We start from the raw sequence: 24,139 nt of genomic DNA, 5'->3' as shown, positions 1-24,139 counted from the left end.
TCTCCTGTGTCACTCTGCCACGAAGGATGAGCTCAGACTGTGAGCTTTCTTCTTTTAGAGCTTCTTTCCTTTTAAAGGTGGCACATGCTTATTTTGAGCTTCAAATGCAATGACTTTGTTTCCATGCATTTGCATGCCTAACCCTTAGGTTGCTACTTTCTGTCTCCTCCCATCTGGCCTTTGCAGCACCATTCCCACCACCAGCAAGAGTCATTGGTCACAGGGTGCTGCCAGAGCAGCACGAGTGTCCAGAGGGGTCTTGGTGTCTCCGACAGAGCTGGAGCAGCCCAGGTGGTGTAACCAGGACTGTGCTTTTTAGCTCTGTGGAGGAGATGTAGCTGGAGAGGGAGAGGGCTCCAAACCCAAGCCTATCAGGGGCGTAATTAAAAATAATCTTGAGAAATTGGAGAAAAAGCCTGAAAATGCAGGATGCAATTCCAGGCGGATGAGTGCAGGTGCCGCAGTTGGGCAGGAATAATCAGCACTTTGAGGGGAGATGCTTTCCCGGCAGTACTGGGGTCATGGCAGTTTGAAGCGGGGCAGGAATAAGGGTCACGCTGTGGCTGATTAGATGGACTTTGTACAAACGTGGAATGGAGAGGGCTGCTGTGGAGAGACAGAGCGACCTGGTTGACCCGTCTGCTGCAGGCAGGATGATATGGTGGATGGCGATGCAGCAGGAGATGCTCGGTGGGGGAGCTCTCCCCAGAGCACCCCAGCACCCTGGTAATGTCTTGGGATATGAAGTTTCAGACATCAGCCTGAAGCTCCCTTCAGGGGCTCGGATGTTGCCCCGATGCCAGCACAGGCTGGAGGTGCTGGTTACTCCTTTCCCAAGCAGGGGGGTCCCCACGTGCCCCCAGTCCAGCTGGTCCCTGTCCCCTCCTGCCCTGCAGCATCCCGGAGCCGTGCACTCATGCCCAGGAGGAGGAACGGTGCCTGGTCCCCTGGTTGACCCACATGGTGCCAGGCAAGGGTGAGGGCAGCGCTGGGCAAGGATGAGGGCAGGGCACACTAGCCAGGGCACTGCAGGGCCCTGGGATGCTGCCCACGGGGCTGGTCCTTGAGGAGAGCTTCTCTCCCCAACCAGGCTGGCCTGGCCAAGTCCGCATCAGGCGCCCTCATCTCCCTGGGTATTTTTAGAAGCAAAATGCTGTATAATTGCAAAAAGGCAAAAGTCGGCCGCAGGAGGGGAAGCCAGGCAGCAGCGATAGGGCAGCTCCTTCCGCAGACAGTGCCAGCACAGCTTCAACCGCTGGGGCCGGCTGCCTCTGGGGGGGACAGCGCTGCACCCCCGTCCCGGCACGATTCCACCAGGAGCCTCCGCTGGTCCCAAAGTTCATGCCATGACCCTTCATGCACGGGGCCAGTGGACACAGGGGGTGGCTCAGGCATCCTCACTGCTGTGAGTACCCCAATCCCTTCCAGCTCCTTGGACCCCACGGCCGAGCTGCACCCACCCCGGCAGGGGCTGGCGGAGGCCAGCGTTCTTTGGGCTCCAGCTCCCAGGCGCCGCGGCTGTTTTTAGCCAAGTGAAAGTCCGATGTTTTGAGATTTTCTATTTTGAGCAGCAAAGCTGGAGAAGTGGAGCAGCCCCTGACCCCTGAGTGTCTGTGCAGAGCAGTGCGGGGAGCCGGGCAGGGCAGGCACAGGGTGGCTGCTGCCCCTGGGGGAATGTGGTTGCCCCTGGGTCTTCACCCTACAGTTGCCCCCGTGGCCCCTCGCACCTCAGGCTGTGCCACAGCTTGTTCCCACGCAGCCCCATCTCCCACACTCTCCCAAGGGAGGACTGCCTTTCTGGCACCGGCATGTCATTCCTCCTTTCCTTTTTGTAGCAAAATCCTGGTGAAGCTTCTGAGCAGAATGTGGGGTGTCCGACCCCAGCCCCACACCCCTTGTACCCCACTGTGGGGTATGTATGTGCCCCCACAGAGCCCCCATGGCGTGGCACAGCTACATGTTGATGGGCAGCCAGAGGTGACAGCCCCAGCAGAGAGACACAGGGCTCAGACTGGGATGCTGCAGTGGCATGGCCAGCTCAGCCTGGTGCTGGTGACACTGTCACATGGGGGGTTTTGTCCCCCCATGGAGCAGCCGTGGGGTCCATTCCCTGTGCAAGAGGATGCTGGGGGTCACGGGCAGGCAGAGGAGGTGCCATGGTGAGTTGTCACCACCAACGGGTCACCCATGCTGCAAGGGGAACAGGTGGGGTGACCTGGGTGACAACGAGTGCCGGCGATAGGTATTGCTTGCTGGGCTCCCAGGAGGCAGACGCCAGCCCTGAGCACAGGCTTTGGCCTCATTTTATTCAACCCCGCATTTCCAAAAGTACCTCAAGATGCACACCAGCACTGCAGTCCGGGGTCTGTGGTGGGGCTGGGTGCTGCCAGGAGGGAGTGGGGCCAGGGGCCACATCCCCAGCGTCCCGGCTGCGCCCTAGGTGCGGTGCCGGTGGGGGATGGTGAGGAGCCGGCGGAAGGCGGCGCGGAAGTCCCGGTTGAAGAGGGTGTAGATGAGGGGGTTGAGGCTGCTGTTGCAGTAGCCGATCCAGAAGAAGAAGCTGAAGAGGGGCTTGGAGACACGGCAGCCCTCCCCACAGACCGCCCCCAGGCTGTAGGTGAAGAAGAAGGGGAACCAGCACAGCACGAAGGCCCCCATCACCACAGCCAGCACAACGGTGAAACGCCGCTCCCGTGCCCGCACCAGCCGCTGCCGGCACAGTGACACGCTCTGGTGCTGGCTCCGGCGCCGCCAGCCCGACATCCCGACCCCCGGCCCCTTCTTGCTGGTGCCAGCAGGGCGTGGGGTGCGGGCGGCGAGGAGGGTCGCCGTCCGCCGGGCAGTCAGGTGGTAGATGCGGCAGTAGACAGCAGCCATGACGAGGCAAGGGGCGAAAAAGGAGGCGGCACAGGAGGCCAGCACGTACCAGGTCTCCTGGCTCAGCTGGCACTCCCGGTCCCCTGGCTGGGCCCACAGGAGTGGTGGCAGTGCCACCAGGGCCGCCGCTGCCCAGACGGCCCCGATCATCCCCTTCACCCGCCCGGGGCTGCGGCGCAGGTTGAGCCGGGCCGCTCGGGTGACAGCCCAGTAGCGGTCGAGGCTGATGGCGCAGAGGTGCCCGATGGAGGCTGTGCAGAGCAGCACATCCAGCGCCAGGTACAGGCTGCACCACAGGCCACCAAAATACCAGTAGCCCATCACCTCGTTGGCCAGTGAGAAGGGCAGGACGAGGACGGCCACCAGGATGTCCGCTGAGGCCAGGGACACCAGGAAGAGGTTCTGCGGAGCCCGCAGAGCCCGGCTGGTGGAGATGGCCACCACCACCAGCGTGTTGCCCACCAGTGTGGCCAACAGGACAGCCAGCGCGGCCAGCAAGATGAGCCCCGTGGCTGCAGGCGAGTGTGGGGCGCTGCCGGCACCGCTGTCATTACCGGAGGTGTTGGGGAGGGCACTGGCTGGCTCCATGCTGGCCCGGCCCCTCAGGCAGATGAAGCCCCATGGGGCTGCCCCCCGCCGTGCGCCCCGCTCACCGGCCCCGCCGCATCTCATGGTGCAGTGCCGGCATCGCTGAGTCCCGGGAGGGGCGTCCCGGCCACCACTGCTCCTGTACTGACGTGGTCCGGCGACAAGGCGGAGGTCGTCCTGGCCCGGTGGCCACCCAGCCAGGCACGCGGGGCAGCGGCTGTGCCGGGAGCCCCAGAGCGGCTCCCACGGCAGCCCCGCTGGCTCCGCTGGTCCCAGCCCGGGAGGAGGGCGGGCGGGAAGGAGGGAGGGAGGGACGGGCCGATATCGCTGGCAGGAGCCCAAGCATCTGTGGGCAGTGGGAGAAGCGGTTATTACCAACACTTAAAGGGCTCCTGCCAGGGTCACCGTGGCAGGTGGGCTCCTGCCATGGGTGTTGGGGTACCCGGCAGGCTGCACACACTGCTTGACCATGCCCAGTCAACAACCTGCTGAGCCCCAGCCCGACAGCACTGCAGCACTTCACCAGCCGCCCTGTGCTGTGCCCAGCTCAGCGACACACTGCCGTGGCACAGAGAGGTGCAGCACGGGACCTGCAGGCTCAGCCCTCCAGGGATGAGGCAGGTGGAAGAAGATGCTGCCTGCGGCACGTGGGTACAGGCTGGCTGCAAACCGCAGGTGCGGGGTTTAGCTGCAGCATTGTCAGCAAGTGCCCCCACAGCACCAGCAGCACATTTGGTGCATCCCCAGCACTGGGCACCCGTACAGGACCGGGCTGTGCAGTGGTGGTGTATGGACACGGGGGCAGATGGTGGGTGTCTGGCACCTGTGGCTCCGGCTGCAGCTCCGACAGGGTTTGAAGAGACAGGAGGAGAAGAGACACACACCGGGGGAGCGGGCGCTTGGCATTTATTAGACACCAGCTGAGCGGGGACAGTGGAAACCGGGTGGCCAAGGGAGCAGTGGCCTAGGTGTACGATGCCAGCTAGAGCCGGGTGGCACTGTGCAGGGGTGGGCGAGGGGAGCCCACCCGGATGGCGGGGCCGGGCACCTCCTCGGGGTAGGAGAGCGCGGGGTTGTCCAGCCCCAGCCTGGCCTTGTCACGGGGAGGGCCCTCGCGTTCCTCCCAGCCCTCGGGACTGCGGCAGCGGTCGGTGCAGCAGAGGGTGGCCCGGGTGATGAGCTGGTCAAGGGGCTGCAGTGAGTGCATCCAGGCGGGGAGGAAGTCCCACGTCTGCAGCCATTTGGGCAGGTGGCCAGGGCTGCGCGCCTGCAGCGCATTCACCAGCCCCACGAAGAAGAGGAGGCCAAGGAAGGGTGTGCCCACCCCCACCAGTGCCCGCCAGCCCGCCATGGAGATGCCAAAGATGAGGGAGGGCAGCAGGAGGAAGCAGACGATGAGGTACAGCACAGCAAACCAGCGGTACTTGGCCGTGCGCTCGCCCAGCGCCTTGGCCATGCGGATGGGCAGGCGGGTGAAGGGCAGCGGGTACCACAGCAGGATGCCGGAGATGTTGAAGAAGAAGTGGCAGAGGGCAATCTGCAGGGATGGCATCCCCGTCGGGCCAGGCACATGGGGCTTCCCCCACCCCTGCCTTGCCTGGTGCCCCCCCATCAGCCCAGCGCTGGCCCCGGGTTGCCCGTACCTGGAAGGAGCTGGCCAGCTTGTCCCCCGGGCTGGCCAGGGCGGCCAGGATGGCGGTGGTGGTGGTGCCGATGTTGGAGCCCAGGGTCAGTGGGTAGGCACGCTCGATGCTGATCACCCCCAGGCCTGCGGGAGAGGCACCCCATCCTGTCCCTCCTCACCAGCACCATCCCCACACTCTTCCAAGGAGGGATGGCTCCTCCCACCCCTCCAAGCACCCTAGCACCCACAGGCCATCATGGGGGGACCAGCACACGGCAGGGGACCAGGCATGGCTGGGACTCACCGATCAGGGGTGTGATGGCCGAGGTGAACACAGAACTGCTCTGCACCACGAAGGTCATCCCAGCACCCACCACCATGGCAAAGTACCCGGTGAGCCAGCTGAGCGGGTGCGGGAGGTCTGCCATGGCATGGACACAAGCACGGACATGGGCATGGACACGGGCATGGACACATCAGCTGGGAGCAGCCTGGCGCTCCTACGTGGTGCTGGGGAGGGGGCTGTGGGGCCAGGCTGTGGGTATGGGGTCAGGCTGGGGGTATGGGGCCAGCCTGGTGGCTGGTGGCCATGATGGCTGGGGAAAGGGGATGTGGACACCAGGAGGCCATGACAGCAATAAACAGAGTGGGAATCAGGGGCAGGCAGGGGGTATGGGGGTCAGGCAGGGATGGGGGTTAGGGGCAGCCAGGGATGTGTCTGAGGATGGCAGGTGAGGATGGGGATGGGGTTGGGTGGCCATGGGGCAGGCAGGGTCCCATCCCACCCACCCCACAGCAATCCCTGTCCCACTCACCAGTGTTGATGACCTTCTGGATGGCTTTGGCCACCTGGCCCTTAAGCAGGGAGTTGAGGAGTTTGACCAGGAGGATGAGGCAGGTGCAGAGCACGACGAGGGACCCGGCCAGCAGCACCAGCCCCACGGCCAGGTCAGGCAGTGGTGTGTTGGTGAAGAGGTGCTCGCCTGCCCCACAGCATGGCTGGGCAAGGGGCTGGGGCCGGCCCAGCCCCACTCACAAACCTGCCCCACTCCCCAACAGCCCCACATCTGGACCCCAGCCCAACATCTCCCAGCCCTGCCCCACATCATGACTCCAGCCCCATGCCCAGCACCTCTCCATTCCACATACAGCCCCCCAGCCCCACCTGCACCTCACCAGCCCCATGCCCCATGTCCCCCAGCCCTGCCCAAGCCCCTCACACCCACTCACACTTCTGCCTGGTGACATTGTGGAGGCTCTCAATGCCCTTAGTGCTGCAGTGGCTGGGAACTGTGCAGTTCAGGGGGGGCCCAAGCCCCACAGTGGCTGTCTGTAGGGAGAGGGTGGGCTGCAGCCAACTCCACAGCATCCTAAGCCAGCCCCTGCCCACCACCCACCCTCTGTGGGATTGTTTGGTGGCCCCAGCAGGGCCATGGGCCTCTCACCTGTGGGGGTGCGGGGCCACACCAGACGCGGATGAGGCTTCGGTTGCGCAGGCTCTCATCCCCCGTTGCAATGCCCGTGATCACTGACTTGTCCAGCTGCAACAGCACACACATTAGAGAGGGCGCTTGGGGGCTGACAGCACCCACAGCTTGGGGACATCTTCACTGGGATGGGGACACCACTGCCAGCCTGGGGATGCTTGGATACAACCACCATCAAAAGGACACCAGTGCTGGGGACATCACCATCAGCATTGGGACAGCAATGCTGAGCAACCACCACCAGCCTGGGGACACCACTGCCAGCCTAGAGACACTTGGGCATGACCATCATCAAAGGGACACCAGTGCTGGGGACATCACTACTAGCATGGGGGACACCAATGCTGGGGGACCACCACCAGCCTGGGGACAGCACGGCTGAGGAGACCTGGATGATGAGCTTGGTGAAGGGCTCTGTGATGATCTTCAGCAGGTCGGGGGCATCCTTGCCGCTGCGGATGTTGAAGGTGGCCACGACCAGGCGGGTGACATGGTGCAGGTACCCACTCACCACCTCCAGAGGCAGCAGGACCAGCACCGACAGCCAGTTGAAGCAGTCGTGCACTGTGGCACCAGCAAAGGCCCTGTGTGGAAGAGCCCATCGGCATGGGGTAGACCCTGGGGAGCAGCCCCCAGCCCCCTGAGTCCCTGCTGCCCTGACCAGCTCTCACCGTTTGAACTCACTGCGGTCGCCAGCCTGCATGAGGGCCACGATGGTGTTGGTGACGGAGGTGCCGATGTTGGAGCCCATGATGATGGGGATGGCAGAGCGCACCTCCAGCACTGGGGACAGAGAGACCTGCTAGCCCTGCATGGCCCAGCTCAGGGTGACCCCATCCAGCCACTTTACCCCCAGCCTCAGGTCCCCAGGAGCCCCGCAGGCACACTCACGCCCCGAGGAGACCATGCTGACGATGATGGAGGTGGAGGTGGAGGAGCTCTGCACCAGCACAGTCACCAGGATGCCCACCACCAGCCCAGCCACCGGGTTGGAGAGGATGGCGTTGTCCTTGAAGATGTCTCCAGCCACCTTGCCTGCAAGAGAGTGTGAGCGGCAGGGTGCTGGCACGGTGGGTGCCACCAGCTGCCCAGGTGCCCCTGCCACCCTACCTCCGGCCAGCTGGAAGGCAGAGCTGAGCACGTCCAGGGAGCACACGAAGAGATACAGGAACCCGAACATCAGGGGCACCTTGAGAAGGGAGACACAGATGGACTGGACCCTGGCCCAGCACCCCAGCTCTGTGCAAGACAAGAGAGAGCGTTAAACGCCGGCTGTGGCACGGCCCCGGCTTGCCGGACTCCCGCAGCCCTGTGCCATCCTCCAGTGCGGGGTGGGGCTCTTGTCCCCAGCCATGTCACCACTCCCCGGGTCCCCTCCATCTCCTCCCACCCTGGATCACCTTGTGCCAACCACCCCCCTCGCCCCTCGGCTCTGCCCCCGGCACCCCGGGTTGCTGGGGGTCTCCCCCGCTGGCAGGCAGCCTGCTATGCTGGAGATCTGGCTGAGGTGCCAGCACGAGGACTGGCACCATGGAGCAGCAGGGAGGAATTGCCACCAATCCCAGGGACAAAGTTGGGGCTCTCCTGGCGCCCTGAGGCCCTCCTGAGTGCCTGTGGCAGGTCTCTGGGGGTACTCCCCAACCAGGGTGCTGTATGACCACCTCCCGGGGGACTCACCTGGCTTCTGCAGCTCATCCAAGCCCAGCCGGGGTCCCTGCCAGGGCAGCACATCCAGCTCATACCGCTCCCTGCCCTCGGCCAGGCGCCCCGGGGAGCCAGGGCAGGGGAAGCCATGGTCAGGGCAAGGCACCGCACCGACGGTGAAGGGGCAGGTGTGGGCACCCGGCAGCCGGTGCAGAGCTGGGGAGAGGGGACACGTGTGTTACAGCCCGGTCCTCACAGGGACCCCTGCTGCGGCAGAGGAGAGCCAGGCACTGCCTGGGGCAGGGTCTGGCCAGAAGCAGAGCTGAGCCCGGCGGGGCGAGGAAGAGGAGGCTGGGGGCACCTACCTTGGGGGCTGGGGCAGTAGGTGAATTGGGGCCCGTGCACCACCCTTCCTCCCCGCACTGGGCAGCGGGGCAGGGCCGGGCTCTCCCTCTGGTAGGGCAGCATTGCTCCTGCTGAGGCTGAGCGGAGGCGGCCGCGCGTCACCACGGTGAAGCCACGGTTGTGCCGCGCCGACGGCCACTGGCCCCCCAAATCACTGCGGTGCTGGCACCACCGAGGAGCACCATTCCATCACCCGGTGGTCCCCTGGGCTACCAGCCACCGCCGTACCACCCCAGCGAGCTCCTGCAAGGTCAGGCAGGGGACACAGGGAGGGGACCCCCCCTGCCCAGGGCCCTGCTCACCTGGGGCTGACCGGGCACTCAGGGCAGCGCCATGTCCACATGCCACATCCACGCGTCCCTCCAGCAAAGTGGCCTGCGGGGCACCACGGCCCTTTATACACACGCCAAGAGCAAAGTCTAAGGAGCCCCACGTTGCCCCTCGCCTCTGCTTGCTGCTCACCTCCTCCCCAGAAATTCCTGCAGTTAATGGGTAACCCCGCGGCATCCCACGTCAGCTGCGGCCCCGGGGCGGGATGGGGCACGCGCCCCCGGGGTACCGCACCGTCAGCACACCCTGCCTCGCCTGCCCGAGGCTCGGCATCGCCCCTGGGCCTGCGGTAGCCGGTGTGGTGGGGAGCGAAGCCAGGGCAGTGCTGGAGCCCAGTGCCTGAGGGGTGATGCGGGAGCAGCCTCAGCTCTCCATCACTTGGTGCCTGGTGTTTAATCCCCTGCAAGAGAGGAGGAGGAGGAGGAGGAGGAGGAGGAGGAGGAGGAGGAGGAGGAGGAGGAGGAGGAGGAGGGGGAGGAGGTGGAGAGGGCTTGGTGCTGGTGCTGCCGGGGTGTCCCAAACCAGAGGTGAGGCCACGCACACATCCACCATCCTCGGAGCCATCTGAGCGTCAGCTGTGGGGGACCTGGCTCTGCCCATGGCACTCGCCGTCCTCGCCACCAGGGCGTTGGCAACGGGTTACGTCAGCACCAGCGCGGTCCCTGTGTCCTATCGCTGGCGGTGACGGTGGCACGCGGCCCGGCTCAGCCCGTGCCAGCAGCTCAACATGGAGCAGCCAGCAGCACCGCGAGGGCTGCGTGGGGCAGAGCCTGCATCTTCCCGGCACGTGCGATGTTGGGGTGGGCAGGAGCAGCATGACAACAGCGTTGCCGTCACCACCTCCTCGATGCCATTTATCATTACCCGCTGTTTATGCATCTCTGGCCAAGTTTCCATCCACCCCCAAGGTGCCCAGCCAGCTCGTGTCCACATCTGCCCAGGGCAGAGTCAGGGGCCAAAGGCCCCTCCAGCCCCCGTGCCTGTGGGGGGCGGACACGGAGGGGCCACATGGCTGTCACATCCCCGTTCCTCCAGGATCGGGCACTCCCAGGACCATCACCATGGACAAGTCAGCTGTAGTTGTATGGGGGGAGTAAGGGGAGGTCTCTCGGGTACCCCAGGGTGCTCGGGTAGAGCCTGGGGACATCCCTGTCACTGCTGGAGCAGCACCGAGCCTCCACTGAGTCACAAACCAATGGAGCTGAATGCCCGGGAGGTGCCACAGCAGGGGACATGTCCCAGCTCTGCAGGGCCTGGGGACCCTTTTGGCAGGGCGGTGCAGCCAGTGGCACCCAGAGCTCTGTGCCAGGCTGCGGCAGGCAGGAGGCTGGTGTCCGCATTTGCCCCGTGCCTGGGGTCTCTTGGCCAGCTGCCCCCACAATCATTAACCCAGTGAGGCCCTGGCAGCTCTGGCTGTCACTCATTGACAGGGTCGGGGCTGAAGTCCTTGGCCATGCCGGCCCCGCAGCGTCCCCTACATCATCAGCGGTGCCAGGAAAACAAGCTCCTGGCACTGCCCCTTGCTGCTGGGCAGGGTGGCACCAGAGCCGAGGGCTGGGTCCAGCCCTGCCCAGGCCCCGGTGGGGGCTCTGTGGGGTATGGGGGGGCTGGGGATACATCGCTGCTGGGAAAAGCATTGTCCGGCCTCAGCAGAGGAGGAAGGAGAGGGACACATGTCCAGGCAATGCTCTTTATTTCCCCCGGTTTCACACCACAGACAGGACTGAGCAGCACCACGGAGACACAGTGGGGCTCTGACCGGGGCCATGGGGCTGCAGCTGGCTGTGGCAGTGTGGGGCTGGGTGGCCATGCCCCCCATGCCTGCGTGAGCCCTGGGGCTGCCCTGGGCCACCCCTCTGCCTGGGCAGTGGTGACACAGCAGTGACCCAGGGCACAGCCAGGAAGCGCCTCAGCATGCGCAGACAATGGAGGGATGTTCTGGCTGCTGTCGGGGGGCTGTCTCCATCACAGACTGGGACTGGGACCTCTGGGAACACCAGGCTGCTGGGGATGGGGACCCAACAGGGCACAGCCAGGTCTGGCAGAGCCAGGATTAAGGTTACAGCCCAGAACAGCCACTGGAAGGGATGCCAGGCTGAGCACATGCTGGGTACCCACACACCAGGCTGAGATGCCCAGCACCCAGGGGTGCTGCATTCCTCTGGCACCCCACAGGCCTGTCCCCAAGGGCCGAGCACCCACAGCTCCAGGCAGGCTGGGGCAGGGGACCTACAGGGATCTGCTCCTGCAGGTTGCTTCAGCAGCTGCCCATGCAGGGTCTCCCTGCGGGGAGGAGGAAGGCTTCTTTGGCACGACCTGCTGGGTCTGCCTCCATCTGCTTGGGGCAGGAACCTGGTGCCCTGCTCTGCAACGACAGTGCTATCATGGCAGGATCAGGCCCAGCCACGCACATGCAGTGCAGATGGTAACAACCTGTCTGGGGCACCAGCCCTCCCCAGGAAGGGCAGACCCACACATCAACAACAGGGGAAGACCTGTTCCTGGGGGGCCAGGGACCGGATCCGGCCCTCAGCTCCAGACACATGTTCTCCTGACTGCCTGCCCACAGCACTGGGGTCTGGGGCTGGAGCCTGCCTTGCTACCCCACCCACCCTCTCTATCCTACACGCCCTTTGGTTGGAAGGGTGATTTTTCCCATCCAAAGAGTCAGCAGGGCTGTGCCAGCCCGGCACAGGCAGGATTTGCTGGGCAGGCAGCTCTGCCACAGGCAGAGCAGGCAGAGGCACTGGGCAGGACAGTGCCAGGCATGTGTGGGACGTTGCAAAGTGCTTCGCAACAGGGGTTCAAACTATGTACAGGACTCCCTTGACGTGCACCAGGATGTGATCCCACCGCGGGGCATGGCAGCTGCTCAATCACTCACAGTGACACGACACGACAGTTTGGGACAGGACGTGGACGAATCTGCGGTCCGGGCAGTGTCGGCAGTGGAGGGCAGGGGCCGTCGAGCCCCGTGTCGAAGCCCGGCATGGCCCGGGGGCACCACGCGCCGGGTGCGGATGTGCAGCAGGACTCATCGGAGCTCGTGGTCGACTGGAGGCTGAGCTGGCATGGGCTCTGTGGGCGGTGGGTGGCTGTTTCCCTCGGAGCCTGGGTGAGGGGCATCGGGCTTATCTGACCCCTCGCAGGCGCTGTTGTCCTGCTCGGGGAGCTGGAGGAAGTCAGGCAGGACCAGGTCCTCCTTGGAGAGCAGCCCACGCTGGTCGTTGGCCCGGCAGCTCTGGGCACGGTTCAGCAGCTCCACCAGCCCTGGGGGAAATGCAGGTCATGCACCTGAGCCCAGCAGTCGGGCTCCTGTCCTAACGCCTCGGCTGCCCTCTCCACCTGATGTGACCCTGAACAAGTCCCAGGCACAGTGCCTGCACCTTCTCCCTGCTCCATGCCAGCACCCGTGGGACTCATCCCTAGCGCACCGGGGGACCCCAAGTCCCCCATCGCCCATCCCCAGCTTCACGGGACCCTGCACCCATCCCCAGCAGACCAGGGGCCCTGCATCCCTCACTCTGTGTTTTGCCCCAGCCCCTCAGGTTTCAGACACACCAGGTCTCACCTTCCAGGTCATACGTGCGGCGGTTCAGGTTTGTGGCAGCTGAAGACCGGGGCCGGGAGAAGGAGGAAGGCATCTCCCACAGTGTGTCTGGCTCTGCTCCTGTTGGGCTTCCCTCCTGCGATGAGCAGCCCAGGCCTCAGTGATGGGGCAAGGAGGCAGCACTCCCCCAGCCCACATCCCCATCACCCTCCCGCAGCCTGACTCCAGCCTTGGCACCCGCTGTCCAGCCCCACAGCGTGTGCGGGGGTCGCAGCGGGGCACCCCTTCCCCACGGACCACAGCAGCAGCCATGGGGGAATCTCTGACTGGCGCAGTGGGATCTTGAGCTCACCTCACTCCGGAGCGGGGAGGGGGCAGCCACAGCCTCGGTGCTCTCCATCACTCGCATGTCTGCAAGGTAAGTGTTGCTCAGCACCTCATGCCAGTGCCCCGGTCCTGGCCCGGCTGCTGACAGGATGGAGCCCATCCCAGGGAGCAGGAGCCATGGCCAGCAGGAAGCAGCCTGGCTCTGTGGGTGCTCTGCGGGAGCACGTGGCTTGGTAGGGGGACACGGCTTGTCGAGGGAGCACGCTTTACCTGCCAGTGTTTCCAGGACGAGTTTCTGAGCAGCCACCGTGCTGACCAGCTTCTCCAGGTCCAGCGCAGCCGGCTCACCTTGCTGCAACGGGAAGAGCCAGCCGGCGTCACGCTCGCTGCGGCACGGCAAAGGCAGCCAGGCTGAGGATCTGTGACCTCCCCGGCCAGACCCTGCCAGGTCACGGGCTGCACAGCACAGAGCACACCCACCAGTCCCCCCCAGCCCACAGCGAGGTGCCACAGCCCATCTCAAACACCGGTGACTCTCCACGAGCAGCCCCTGGTCTAAGCCCCAGACCCCACCGAGGTGCGAGCCCTCACCCGCCGCAGCAGCACCAGCTCCATCCTCACACCGTACTTCCCCAGCACAGGCTGCAGCGCTTCCCGGATGCGCTTAGTTGACTTCGCCGTGATGCGGATGGTCTTGTTGAGGGAGGAGATTTCCAGGCTGCGGAGGGGGAGAAGAGGCTGTCTGCAGGCACGCAGACAGGCAGGACAGGCAAGGGCAGAGCCAGGGCGTTGGGGACTGCCTGGGGGGTTGTGTGTGGGGCATCGTGTGTGGCCACGCATGATAGGGACCAGACATGTGCGGGTAACAGCATCAGCCCTGAAGCTCCCACTCACTCAAAGCTTATCCTGTTCTCCAGCTTCACCTCCTGGTCTGCCAACACAGAGCACTCCTGGTCCAGCACCAGCGCTTTCTGCAAGAGCCAAACCATCAGGAGGGAGAAAGCAGAACAGCACATGGTCCCAGCCTGGGGACAATCCCACTGGCAGGACCCCCTTCTCCCCTCTGCCCACCCTACCTGCTCGTTCCCCACCAGGTAGACCTTGATGTCGGGGAGGCTGAAGCCACGCTTCTCGCATATCCCTGCCAGCATGTCACGGATGGAGTGGCCGGGCCGGACGGAGGCCAGCGAGGCCGTGCCGTCGGGCAGGTACACACAGCAGTACTTCATGGACTTAGATGGCAGCTCTGCTTCGCTGCCCCCCAGGCTCTTCCGATGGCCCTGCAGGAGGGATGCGATGGGATAAGCCCAGCCAGTGGCAGCGTGATGCCGTGGGGCCAGTGCGGCAACAACTCACCTCGGTCCAGGGGCTGGCAGCTGTGCTGGCCGAGGACAGGAAGCCCAGGTCCAGGCTGGCCGAGGAGTTGAGCGAGCCTTGGGACTCTCGCCACAGCATGGCACTCCCACCACCTTCTCCCCCCTCTAGGACAGACAGAGGGACAGTGGTGGGGACCATGGGCACCCTTTGGGGGTGGCACGGCCCCTCTGCCCCACTCGGCACAGCACCTACCTGCCCAGGAGGGCTCCCGCCGCTCTCCCTTCCTGAAGGACCGGCGGGGGCTGCGGTTGGAACCACTGCCTGCTGTCTCCACGCCCAGTGGCAGGGACTTGCCCAGCTTCAGCTTCGACTTCTGGGGTGAACGGAGAAACATCTCAGTGTGGGGACATCCGAGGCTGCCCCCTCCCTTTTTCTAGTCCCCTGACTGCTCCTCTGTCCTCATCCTGGGGCTGGGTTTGCTCCAAGCCACAGGGAAGGGACCCAGGACAGTTTTCTCAGGTGAAGGGACAGGTCCCCGTGCCCCCCTTCCCTCCCTGCTCACCTTGCTGAGGTCAGGTGGAGGGCTGCTGCTGCGGGAGTGGGGCCGCAGGTCGGGCAGGGGCTGCCCCTGGCTCTCTGCCCGCAGGCAGGCCTGGTAGAGTGGGGACTTCACAAAGCGCGTGTAGCTGTCAAACTTCATCAGGTTAAAGATCTGCAAAGGGAGGATGTGTCTGCTTAAGACACCTTCCCACCCACAGCTCTCTCCAGCCCCATGGCATGGCCCCACGGCAACAGCAGCAATGCTGGGTGATGCGTGGGGTGGTCCCACAGACCCCACCCTGCGGGTGGGGTGGAGCACGGGTGGTGCTGGTACCTGGAGCTGCTGGACACGAAACATGTCAGGGGAGGGGCTGGCCAGCATGTCCTCCCCAATCCAGGCCTGCTTGTCGATGTTCACGGGACTGACCGAGTGGCTGGAGAGAAACTCATCGTATATCCGCCGTGCCTCCTGGGCCAGCTAGGGAAACAGGGGGGGTCTGGCTGAGGCCAGGAGCCCCTCCTCACTGCTACCCTGCAGGGAGCCCCTGGCTCATCCCCCAGAGCCATCTGAGGGGCCAAGTCCCCTGTGCGACCAGCTCAGTACCGGGGCTTCAGGACGGGCATTGGAGCCAGCCACCCCCACCCAGCACCAAGCTCTGGGCACAACACGCTGGTATCGCCGTGGAGGTACAGCCCAAGGTAGGAACTGTCCCCCCCAGCCACGTAGCTCTGTCCCCACGTTCCCCAGTCCAGATCTCTGCCCGTGGACTCTTTGTCCTCCCAGCAGTACTCTCCACCTTCTGGCCAGGCCAGGTTGGAGAAGCGGCCCTGCTCCATGGGTCCCCAGTGTGGCTTTTCAGATGCAAATCACATCCAGCTCCTTATTCCTCCGGCAAGAGCCCCCAGCCTGCTCAGCCGCCCAGAACAGGGGTCTGCCAGGACGCTGGGACATGCAGGCACGACAGCTACTTCCACCTCTGCCCGCATCCCTCCCAGCAGCTGTGTGACCCAGGCTCAGCCACGCTGTGGCTGCGCAGAGGCCAGTACCTGCTGCGTGTCGCTGGCTGGGATCTGCTGGAAGCGCTCGCATGCCTGCCAAAAGTAGACGTTTTCAGCGCTGAACTCCTTCTTGAGGAACTCCTGCAGGGCAGAGAGAGGGGCTGGCCTGGCCGGCACTGTGGCTGTGAGACAGCTGGTGGCCAGCGGCAGACGGGAGCAGGGACCGAGGTCGGGGCTGTGGTACTCACAGTGAAGTAGGTGACAGCCACGCGGTCCTGCAGCAGTGTCTCGAAGGATTCGGCCCAGCTGACCACAGAGCCCTGTGCAGAACCACAGGTGGCTGGTGGTCCTGGCAGGCTGTTTACACTGTGGTTGCTGCCACGGGCCCTGGAGGCGTTTAACTCTGAGAGAAAAAGGGTCAGTTCTGACTCCCTGGGTGTCTCCCAGCATCACTCCCTGTCACCAGCAGCCCTTTGTATCTGCAGCAAGTTCATCCACCCCATCCCTTGGAGCCATTGAGCCCTCAGGTAGGGAATGTGAGGAGCATCACCGTGGCATTCTCAGTGGATTGAGTGCCGTGATGCCACAGCTGGCACTTTCCAGCGTGACAGCCCTCCCTGCCAGCACTGGCCATCCGCCCCTCCCCAGGGTGTCACGGTGACTCCACATGTGACTCATCTCCCAGGGGAACAAAGCGCATGCATAGGAAAGGCACCCAGCTGGGGAGGGAAAGCAGGGTGGAAGGGGACGTGGGGGGCACACGACATGGAGGGAAGCTTGGAGGATGGGTAGAGGTGCCTGACCTTACTTTCTCCATTCCTCCACCCACAACAAAGAACAAACCCAGCGAGAGGGCACAGAAAGTGTCACCCGCGGCTCCCAACCCTGGGGAAACCCTCCCTTGGAGAAAGGGAAGGTGACCATGCATTCAAATGGAGTCCCTCCATCAAAGAGATGGAAGTTCCCAGGGGCAACCCCAGCTTTTGAACTTTTGGCGGGTGAGCTCCAGGGAGCAGAGGGTCATTTGCAAGAGAAAGTAAGGGTATGGAAACAGGGCTCTTCCGGCAAAGCCAGAGGGAGCAGAGGAGGCAGCAAGCTGCTGCTTTGCTGGGCTCCCCACCCTTCTCCTGTCCGAAACATGACATAACTGCGCACACCCTGTGCGTGCAGGTGGCAGCATCAGGCACCGGCACCCCATGCCAGAAGGATCCTGCAGCGGGGCTGAGATCGGCGGATGGGCCATCTGAGATACCTGATGCACAATGAGACACACCGCCAGACAGACAGACTCCTTCAGGGAGTCTGCGGCTAGCTGGCACCCAGGTTCTGCTTACCCTGGGAAGCCCCTCAGCCCCCAGCACCCAAGGGTGCCAGCTGAGCAGCCAGAAGGGAGGGACAGGCACAATAGGGCTGTGCAGGAAGGATGGGGGACTAAGGCAAGTCCCTGGCAGAGGGCTTAGCCCAGCACTGCGGGGGACCAGCCATGTGCCCACGGCACAGCCTGTGCTGACACAGGACCTGGCTCTCTGCTGGCTCTGTGCCCCTGGCACCAGGCTGGCTGTGAGCTTCCCCCTCCCCTGAAGATGATGCTGGCCTCCTGTCCCAGAGCAAAGAGCAGCCTTACCTCCATCCGACACAGCCGGGCCCTGCGGGGGTGGAGAGAAGAGACGTGAGAGGGACAACACGGCGGCTGCCAGCCCGGTGGAGCGGTACCCGGGCAGGCAGCAGCATCAGGGCAAGCGCAGTCGGAACCCAGGAGCAAGGGACACTGGCTGCTGGCAAACACTGCTCTGGTGTTTTGCTACAACCGGGATGGCTGCCCCATGGCAGAAGCAAAACATGGGGCTCCCAACCCGGGGGCAGTGAGTAGGGGTTGGGGCTTGCAAGGGGTGTGCAACTTTTCTCCCACCTCCTGTGCATCTACTGCCCTGGGGCGAGGCCAGCAATTGGGAAAGGGCAGATGCTATCAGATGTAACCTGCCACCACTGCCCCGGGGAGGAGAGAAGCAGCCTCCTCGGCACAGGAAGAGGAGGGGAGGAGGGGAGGGAAGGAAGGACAACCACAGCCCTAGGCAGGCAAACTGCCTGCTCCCTCCTTCCTTGGGGCCTGGGGCTACTGAGGGCAGATGCCCCAAAACGGGGACCGAGTGCCACCGCAGATACCAGCCACGGGGATGCGGTACCCCAGGACCCACAGCAGGCAGGGAGATGGGCAGAGCTTCTGCAGTCAAAGCCCAGCTAAGCACACCCTGCACAGTGCTGGCTCTCGTCACCTGCCTGGGGCCACACTGAAGCGGTGCCCTCGACCTGGCTGGCCAGTGCCCCCCACCCTGCCAGCCCCACACACCCCAGCCTGCCCCGCACACCCTCTGCCTGCTCCCATCCCAGCCCCACTATCCCAGCCCTGCCTGTCCCTGCTACCCCACACCACATGCTGCTGCCATGCCCCTTACCCCAGCCCCACACATCCCAGCCCTGCCTGCCATTAGCCCAGCCCCACACCCCCCTATCTTGCCAGCTCCTTGCTCTTCCTCATCCATCCCTGCTGCCCACACCCACACAGCTCTGCCCTGCCTGTGCCACCCAGCACCATCCCCACCAGCACTGCTGACTCCTGTTACCCCATCCCCATACATCACTGCTTGCCCATTACCCCAGTGCCATACATCCCCACTTATATCTCTGTCTCAGCCTCATAAACCCCTGCCTGCTCATTATCCCAGCCCCATATATCCCTGCCTGCCTGCTACCCAGCCCCACATACTGCTGCCTGCCCTAATACTCCTCTACATCTCTGTCTGCTTTGAATACCCAAGCCCCACACCCCTCTGCCTGCCCAGTACCCAGCCCCACATCCCCCCGCCTGCCCGTTATCCTCTCCACACCCCTCTGCCTGCCCAGTACCCAGCTGCACAGCACCCTGCCTGCCCGTTATCCTCTCCACACCCCTCTGCCTGCCTGTTACCCGGCCCCATACATCCCTCTGCCTGCCCGTTATCCACTCCGCACCCCCCTGCCTGCCCCGTACTCGGCCCCACGCCGTGCCGCCGCGCAGGGCAGCCCCGGGGGATGGGGACGGGCGCCCCGGGCCGGTCCCGGGACTCACCATGCGGCCGTTGTGGACCACCAGCAGCTTAGCCTTGCCCTGCATGCCTGGCACCGCCCGGCCGAGCGCGCTACCGGCGAGGCCCGCGGCCCCGCAGCATCCCCGGCCGGCGGCGCGGCGCGGCTCTCCCGGCCCGGCCCGGCCCGGCGCGGCGCTCCCCGGCACTACCGCTTTCGGCTGCCACAGGAAGTGTCGCCATGGGAACCGAGACCGCAGCGGGGGGAGCGGAGCCGCCCTCCCGCCCCGCGCCGCCGCCGCCGCCGGCCCCGGCACCGCCCCGATGGGCACCGGCTCCGGCTCCGGGCCAGGAGGCGCCGCGGCCTCGCCGCATCCCCATCCCCGTCCCCATCCCTGTCCCCGTGCCCATCCCTGTCCCCATCCCCATCCCTGTCTCCATCTTCATCCACATCTGTGACCCATCTGCATCCCTGCTCCCATCCCAATCCCCATCCCCATCCCCGTCCCCATCCCCATCCCTGTCTCCATCTGCATCCACATCCGTGACCCATCTGCATCCCCATCCCCATCTCTGTCCCCATCCCCCTCAGTCCCCACCACCAGCACGGCCTGTGCTGCCCGGGGGTCACCACCCCATCACCACCACTCTCAGCAGCCCAGGCAGCCCGGGGGTCTCCTTCCGGGCATCACATCATTCGAGGGAAGGGGGGTGCAGGGGCAGGGGGGCATCAACATGCCCAGCACACCCTGCCACCAGCCTGGTGCTGCTTGCGGTGGCCCCAGGGCCATGGTGCTGCTGCTGCCGTTAGCAGCTGGCGTTCAGGGAGAGCTGCCTGCGCCACGGACACCGGCAGAGCCTGGCAGAGAGGAGCGGTGGACGTGCAGCTCCGAGTCACCAAACTGATGCCTAAGCAGTTTTGCCCATCTCCTAAGGTCGGGGTTCCATGTTGATCAGCAACCACAAACCAGTTGAGGATATTTTAGGATATTTGTTAGGAAATATAAGTAACTAACAGTTACAGGATAAACCGCAGAGCACCATGGCAACCCACTCATGGAAATGCTAATAACTGGGACGTAAGGTGGGTGATTAACCTATCAAAAGCAGAACCCTAACATTAAGTTGGGTGCAGATCTATGCAGAGAAAAATGAAGTGTTCCCACTGTGAACGTGCACAAAAGCAGCGTGGCATTAGCAACCGCAGCCCTGGCAGGGTCTCCGGGCAGGGGGTAGTGGAGGGTGGCCCCTGCTGCTGCCTCTCTGCCCCCCCCCACAGCACGGAGCAGCAGTGGGATGGGGGGCAATTGTGCTTCTCCCCTTCCCTTTGTCAGAGTGTAGCTGTGTTGTTTGGCTTGGCTTTGCAACAGGAGTTATAAATAAAAATGTCTCACCAAGAGTGCGTGACTCACGGTCCTCACCACAAGGATAACCTCTCTGCTAGGAAACCTGATCCGAGGACCGAACTGCAGCATGCAAGAATCAAAGACATCGCTTAATTAATATATTTAATCCAAATGTCAAACTCAGGAGCCTCTTGCCTCACCTGGGCTGGGCTGGCTGCTGGGGAAGGTGCCTGTGCCCCTCCAGACCCCTGTCCTGTGCCATCCCTGACCTCCAGCTGCTGACAGCCCAGCCCTCGACCCGCTCCAGGGCCCAGTGGTTTCCCTCTGACAGCGGCGGGTTGCTGCGGAAAGTGGCTGACGTGGCCTTGAGCAGCTCCAGCCTCAGGCGTTACCTCCTGCCACCCTCCGAGGGGGCAGCTCATGGGTGTTGGTGTTGCCTCACCCTGCTTGGGCAGGGCGGGACGTGGGGATGTGCTGAGGCATCACCCCCTCGCCTGGGAGGCTGTGTCAGCCCTGTGCACCAGGACATGGCCATGCCTGTGGCCTGTGTTTGCTGCCTGAGCAAAAGGCAGCATCCCCCTTCAGAGGCTGGGCCTGCAGTGCCTCTCCCGGGATCACCCGCTGGCTGTGGGGCTCCATCCCACCACCATGCTCTGCCCGCAGTGATGCCCGTGGTGCCTGGGTACTGCATCCTCCCACTGTGCTGCCACCCCGAGCCGGAGCCTGGGCCCGTGGGGAGAGGGACACCCTGTGCCCCAGTGCCCCAGCCTGATGGGACCTGGTTTATCCCGGGGGTAGGTGACATCGGGGTGACAGCTGGCTGGGGGATTTGCCGAGGGCATTATTTAATGCTGTGGGTAAAAGGAGAAACAGCAGCTAATTCTGGAGCCCGTAATCCTCTTCCTCCCCTGAGGATGGGGTGTGTGCTAGTCACGCAGCCGCTGGCGAGCCCCAGGGATGAGCCCCCGGCAGCTCCCGAGGCGTGCCACGGGCCAGAGCAACTCCCAGACCATGGGTGATGTGCAGAAGGTAAGTGGGGTCCGGTGACAGCCCACTGCACCTGGCACCAGCTCCCAGTTGTGGTGCTGGGTGGGCTGGCAGAGCAGGACCAGGGCTTTACCCTGAGCATGTCCCCCCAGCACGCCCAGGAGCTGGCGGGGCTCCCAGGGCAGGGACAGCACACCTGGGGGGGGATTGGGGCTGGGAGGATCTGCTGTGGGGCTACCCTGAGCCTGGACACCTTGGAAGCCTGGAGCTCACTCAAGCCATAGACACAGGGTCCCCACGGCCAACAGAGCACCCAGCTACGCCCTCTGAAATGAGGGTGCTCTGCACAGGGCTCCCCCAGCACCCCACACTCCCAGGGGCTGCTCTCCGTCATCCAGAGGCTGAAGGGTCCCCCGGAGAAAGAGCTCTGCATCGTCCTGCTGGGACTGGACAATGCAGGGAAGACCACGCTGCTGAAACGCCTGGCGTCTGAGGAGGTCAGCACCATCACCCCCACCCAGGTAGGTGCTGCTGGGGGCCACAGGCAGCGGGAGGATGGCAGGTCCTACCCTCCCCTTGGGTGATGCTGGGGTTCATGTCCCCACACAGGGGTTCAACATAAAGAGCATCCACTCGCACGGCTTCAAGCTAAACGTCTGGGATATCGGGGGGCAGCGCTCCATCCGCCCGTACTGGAGGAAGTATCTGGGCAGCACAGACCTGCTGGTGAGTGGGGTGGCCGCCTGCAGCCCCCCCTAGCCCCGTGCGAGGAGACCTGTGTCCTCTGTGCGGGGCCCTGTACCCCAGCAGAGGCATGCGGCCCGCTGCAGAAGGCAGAGGGCTGTGCAGCTGAAGAGGAGGAGCCGCTGACTGTCCCTTTTGTCCCCATGGCAGATTTATGTCATTGACAGTGCAGACCAGAAGCGTTTCGAGGAGACAGGGCAGGTATGAGGGGTCTGGTGGGGAGTGGCTGTGGAGTCCTGGGGCTCACACCCATCTGGCACTAGCTCTTTGAGACTGGAGTAGGGAGCAAGACTTCCCTCCACCATGCAGCAGCACTGCTGTGGGGTCCAAGCTGCCCCCAGAGCTATGTGAGAAGGGCTCGTGATCAGAGTCGTGGCACACAGAGTCACCCCATTCTATGGCAGATCCATGCCCAGCAGCTCCCCCCGAGCTGGGTGTGGTGCCCCAGGGGTACCCAACATGGGCTTGACTCTGCCCCTTGTGAGAGTGATCCCTCGATCGCCAGCCCTCCTCCCACCTCCCCAGCGCCAGGTTAGCGATACACCCCAGCAAAGGCTTATGAGTAGGAAATTCAGAGTTACAAACCCTGGGAATGAAGCTGGAGAAGAGAAGGTGAGACTCCAAGTGCCAGTCTCAGCTATACCAGCACCAGACGGCAGCATGGGTGTGCCAGACAGCATGGAGTTGACAGCAGCCTCCTGTAGCTGCCCTTTGCCCAAGGCTCTTGGTGCCAGGAGTGCTTCAGCCCTCAGGTAGTACTGCACGTGGCTCCCAAGCTCTCCCTCCCCAGCATCTCAGGCAGATGGAGCTTCAGGTGTGCATGTCTCTCCCTCAGGATGTCATGACCTCACAGCTTCTTTAGCTGCAATAAGAGCAGCAGAGAGAGAGGAGTGAGGCACTTTGGGGGACTGAGGTGTCCCAGCCTGCCCTGGGCAGCTCCGTGGAGGAGGGCAGCAGCGGGCAGCAGCCCTGGGAGATGGCTGTCTCTTGGCAGGAGCTGGCAGAGCTCACCGAGGAGGAGTCTCTCATGGGGGTCCCGCTGTTGGTGTTTGCCAACAAGCAGGACTTACTGACTGCAGCACCTGCAGCTGAAATCGCAGAAGGGCTGAGCCTCCACACCTACCGGGACCGAGAATGGCAGATCCAGGCCTGCTCAGCCTTGTCTGGGGAAGGAGTGCAGGTAGAGATGGGGGCCTGCAGGCTCTGCAGAGGTGGGAGAGGACCCAAGGACCTGCCATGCTCTTGGGGCTGTGCTCTTCCCTCCAGGATGGGATGAACTGGATTTCCAGCCAGATCATGAACAGGAAGAAGTAAAAACTGTGAAGTGCCAGATGGGACTGAGCTGCAGGTCTCTAAGCCATAGCCAACCCCCCTAGTCCCTAGACTCCTCACAGAGGCTTGGCTGGGCCCTGAGCCTCAGACTGCCATGCTCAGATGGGCTTCCCACCCAGTTTTTCACTAATCGGTCACTTCCCCTCTTCCTGCCTCCTGGGCTTCCATGGGCTCCTTGCACCCCCTGACCCTCCTGCAGCCCCCGTGCTGTTGGAGGGAAGCATGTGTCAAGGGCTTGCACACCTTCAGAACAAGAACCTGCTCAGGACTCATCCATCCACACTGCTGGTACACCCCGCACAGGCTGCTGCAACGCACACACTGCTCAGGGCATGCTGGGCACCCCACCATGGCACCTGCTATGCTCTCAGACATGGCATGTAGAGCCAGCTGAATGGTGGGGATTGCCCTCTGCTCCTGTAGGATGTGACTGGTGCTGCCCCAGCCACAGCAGCTGGCTCAGGAAAGCCTCAGATTGGTATCTTTTGCTGGCCAGAGAAGCCCCGACGTGTGCGCAGGACCTGGGACAAGCACTAAGACACAGAGAGGACCTGGCTGGGCAGTCACCAATGGAGAGGTTTCATTCCTTGGTCACAGCCTTGGCTGCAGCCACGCTGTGCATGCCACGGAGAGGGGCTGCTCTGCAAGAGCTCCTAGGAAGCGCATTGTCCTAAACGCACCCAAGCTGGGGTTTCTGTCGCTGCACTGAAGATGCCTGACCCGAGGGCTGGAAGATGCAGCTCCCCGGCCACTACAGCTGCCGTTGGCTGAGTGCCTGTGCGTCTGGGGATGGGTGGGAGACAAGCCGCAGCGGCGCTCGGGGAGCCTCCTGCTGCGCCAGGCCCTGGGCTGCAGCCCTGCCCGCAGACAGGCCGCTCTGCAGTCCCCAATAAAGCTGCCTGTGCCCTCCATGCTGCCTCGGCCAGTCTTTCCCGCGGTGCTGCTCTGCGGCCCGGCGAGGCCTGCGGGACCCGGGGGCT

At 63.9% G+C, this 24,139-nt stretch overlaps 4 protein-coding genes across 8 annotated transcripts; 1 reads left to right on the top strand and 3 right to left on the bottom strand.

Annotated features, from left to right (window-relative positions):
* Window positions 1–2,374: 2,374 nt before the first annotated feature.
* LOC141949682 (alpha-2Db adrenergic receptor-like) lies at window positions 2,375–3,669 on the bottom strand. The gene has a single exon (XM_074883553.1). It carries the CDS (start codon window positions 3,547–3,549, stop codon window positions 2,437–2,439), a length of 1,113 nt encoding a protein of 370 aa, XP_074739654.1. The 5' UTR covers window positions 3,550–3,669; the 3' UTR covers window positions 2,375–2,436.
* A 685-nt stretch (window positions 3,670–4,354) lies between these two features.
* Window positions 4,355–11,942, bottom strand: SLC34A1 (solute carrier family 34 member 1). 2 transcript variants are annotated; one of them, XM_074883618.1, is made up of 15 exons: window positions 11,840–11,942; window positions 9,088–9,355; window positions 8,928–9,000; window positions 8,586–8,702; window positions 8,254–8,436; window positions 7,687–7,815; window positions 7,468–7,611; window positions 7,248–7,359; window positions 6,965–7,160; window positions 6,535–6,630; window positions 6,320–6,419; window positions 5,905–6,072; window positions 5,394–5,510; window positions 5,109–5,233; window positions 4,355–5,002 (listed from the first exon to the last, which is right to left on the bottom strand). In XM_074883618.1, exons 2-15 carry the CDS (start codon window positions 9,130–9,132, stop codon window positions 4,448–4,450), a joined length of 2,160 nt encoding a protein of 719 aa, XP_074739719.1. In that variant the 5' UTR covers window positions 9,133–9,355; window positions 11,840–11,942; the 3' UTR covers window positions 4,355–4,447. The 2 variants fall into 2 exon arrangements, with proteins under 2 accessions (XP_074739719.1, XP_074739720.1); XM_074883619.1 differs by lacking the exon at window positions 8,586–8,702.
* RGS14 (regulator of G protein signaling 14) lies at window positions 10,632–18,993 on the bottom strand. Its single transcript, XM_074883620.1, is given in 16 exon segments — window positions 10,632–12,225; window positions 12,527–12,641; window positions 12,858–12,916; window positions 13,103–13,184; window positions 13,424–13,550; window positions 13,727–13,803; window positions 13,909–14,112; window positions 14,189–14,313; window positions 14,402–14,522; window positions 14,712–14,861; window positions 15,024–15,167; window positions 15,737–15,829; window positions 15,937–16,091; window positions 17,313–17,334; window positions 18,795–18,944; window positions 18,946–18,993. Coding segments are annotated over 16 exon segments (1,908 nt in total). The 3' UTR covers window positions 10,632–11,989.
* Window positions 18,994–21,009: 2,016 nt separating this feature from the next.
* Window positions 21,010–23,464, top strand: LOC141949677 (ADP-ribosylation factor-like protein 3). Of its 4 annotated transcripts, XM_074883544.1 has the most exons (7): window positions 21,010–21,125; window positions 21,434–21,604; window positions 21,693–21,809; window positions 21,978–22,028; window positions 22,822–23,007; window positions 23,094–23,175; window positions 23,359–23,391. In XM_074883544.1, the coding sequence occupies exons 1-6, from the start codon at window positions 21,054–21,056 to the stop codon at window positions 23,139–23,141; spliced, it is 645 nt and encodes a 214-aa protein (XP_074739645.1). In that variant the 5' UTR covers window positions 21,010–21,053; the 3' UTR covers window positions 23,142–23,175; window positions 23,359–23,391. The 4 variants fall into 4 exon arrangements, with proteins under 4 accessions (XP_074739645.1, XP_074739644.1, XP_074739643.1 ...); XM_074883543.1 differs by having other exon boundaries at window positions 23,094–23,464; XM_074883545.1 differs by having other exon boundaries at window positions 21,108–21,125; window positions 21,461–21,604; window positions 23,094–23,464.
* The last annotated feature ends 675 nt before the right edge of the window (window positions 23,465–24,139 follow it).

This window comes from Strix uralensis, chromosome 14 (assembly GCF_047716275.1).
Source record: "Strix uralensis isolate ZFMK-TIS-50842 chromosome 14, bStrUra1, whole genome shotgun sequence".
In the NCBI taxonomy this organism is placed as follows: Eukaryota; Metazoa; Chordata; class Aves; order Strigiformes; family Strigidae; genus Strix; species Strix uralensis.
Note: the sequence above shows the minus strand (reverse complement) of the source record. Positions and strands in the feature narration are given on the sequence as shown.

Excerpts from the sequence above, each read along its gene's own strand:
- LOC141949682 (XM_074883553.1), bottom strand. The coding sequence starts at position 3,549 with ATGAGATGCGGCGGGGCCGGTGAGCGGGGCGCACGGCGGGGGGCAGCC.
- LOC141949677 (XM_074883542.1), top strand. The coding sequence starts at position 21,054 with ATGAGCCCCCGGCAGCTCCCGAGGCGTGCCACGGGCCAGAGCAACTCC. Across the intron at positions 21,605-21,692 it reads GCACCATCACCCCCACCCAG|GGGTTCAACATAAAGAGCAT; the intron begins GTAGGTGCTGCT and ends GTCCCCACACAG. Across the intron at positions 21,810-21,977 it reads TGGGCAGCACAGACCTGCTG|ATTTATGTCATTGACAGTGC; the intron begins GTGAGTGGGGTG and ends TCCCCATGGCAG.
- SLC34A1 (XM_074883618.1), bottom strand. The coding sequence starts at position 9,132 with ATGCCGCGGGGTTACCCATTAACTGCAGGAATTTCTGGGGAGGAG. Across the intron at positions 7,612-7,686 it reads TGCCTTCCAGCTGGCCGGAG|GCAAGGTGGCTGGAGACATC; the intron begins GTAGGGTGGCAG and ends ACTCTCTTGCAG. Across the intron at positions 7,161-7,247 it reads GACCGCAGTGAGTTCAAACG|GGCCTTTGCTGGTGCCACAG; the intron begins GTGAGAGCTGGT and ends TCTTCCACACAG.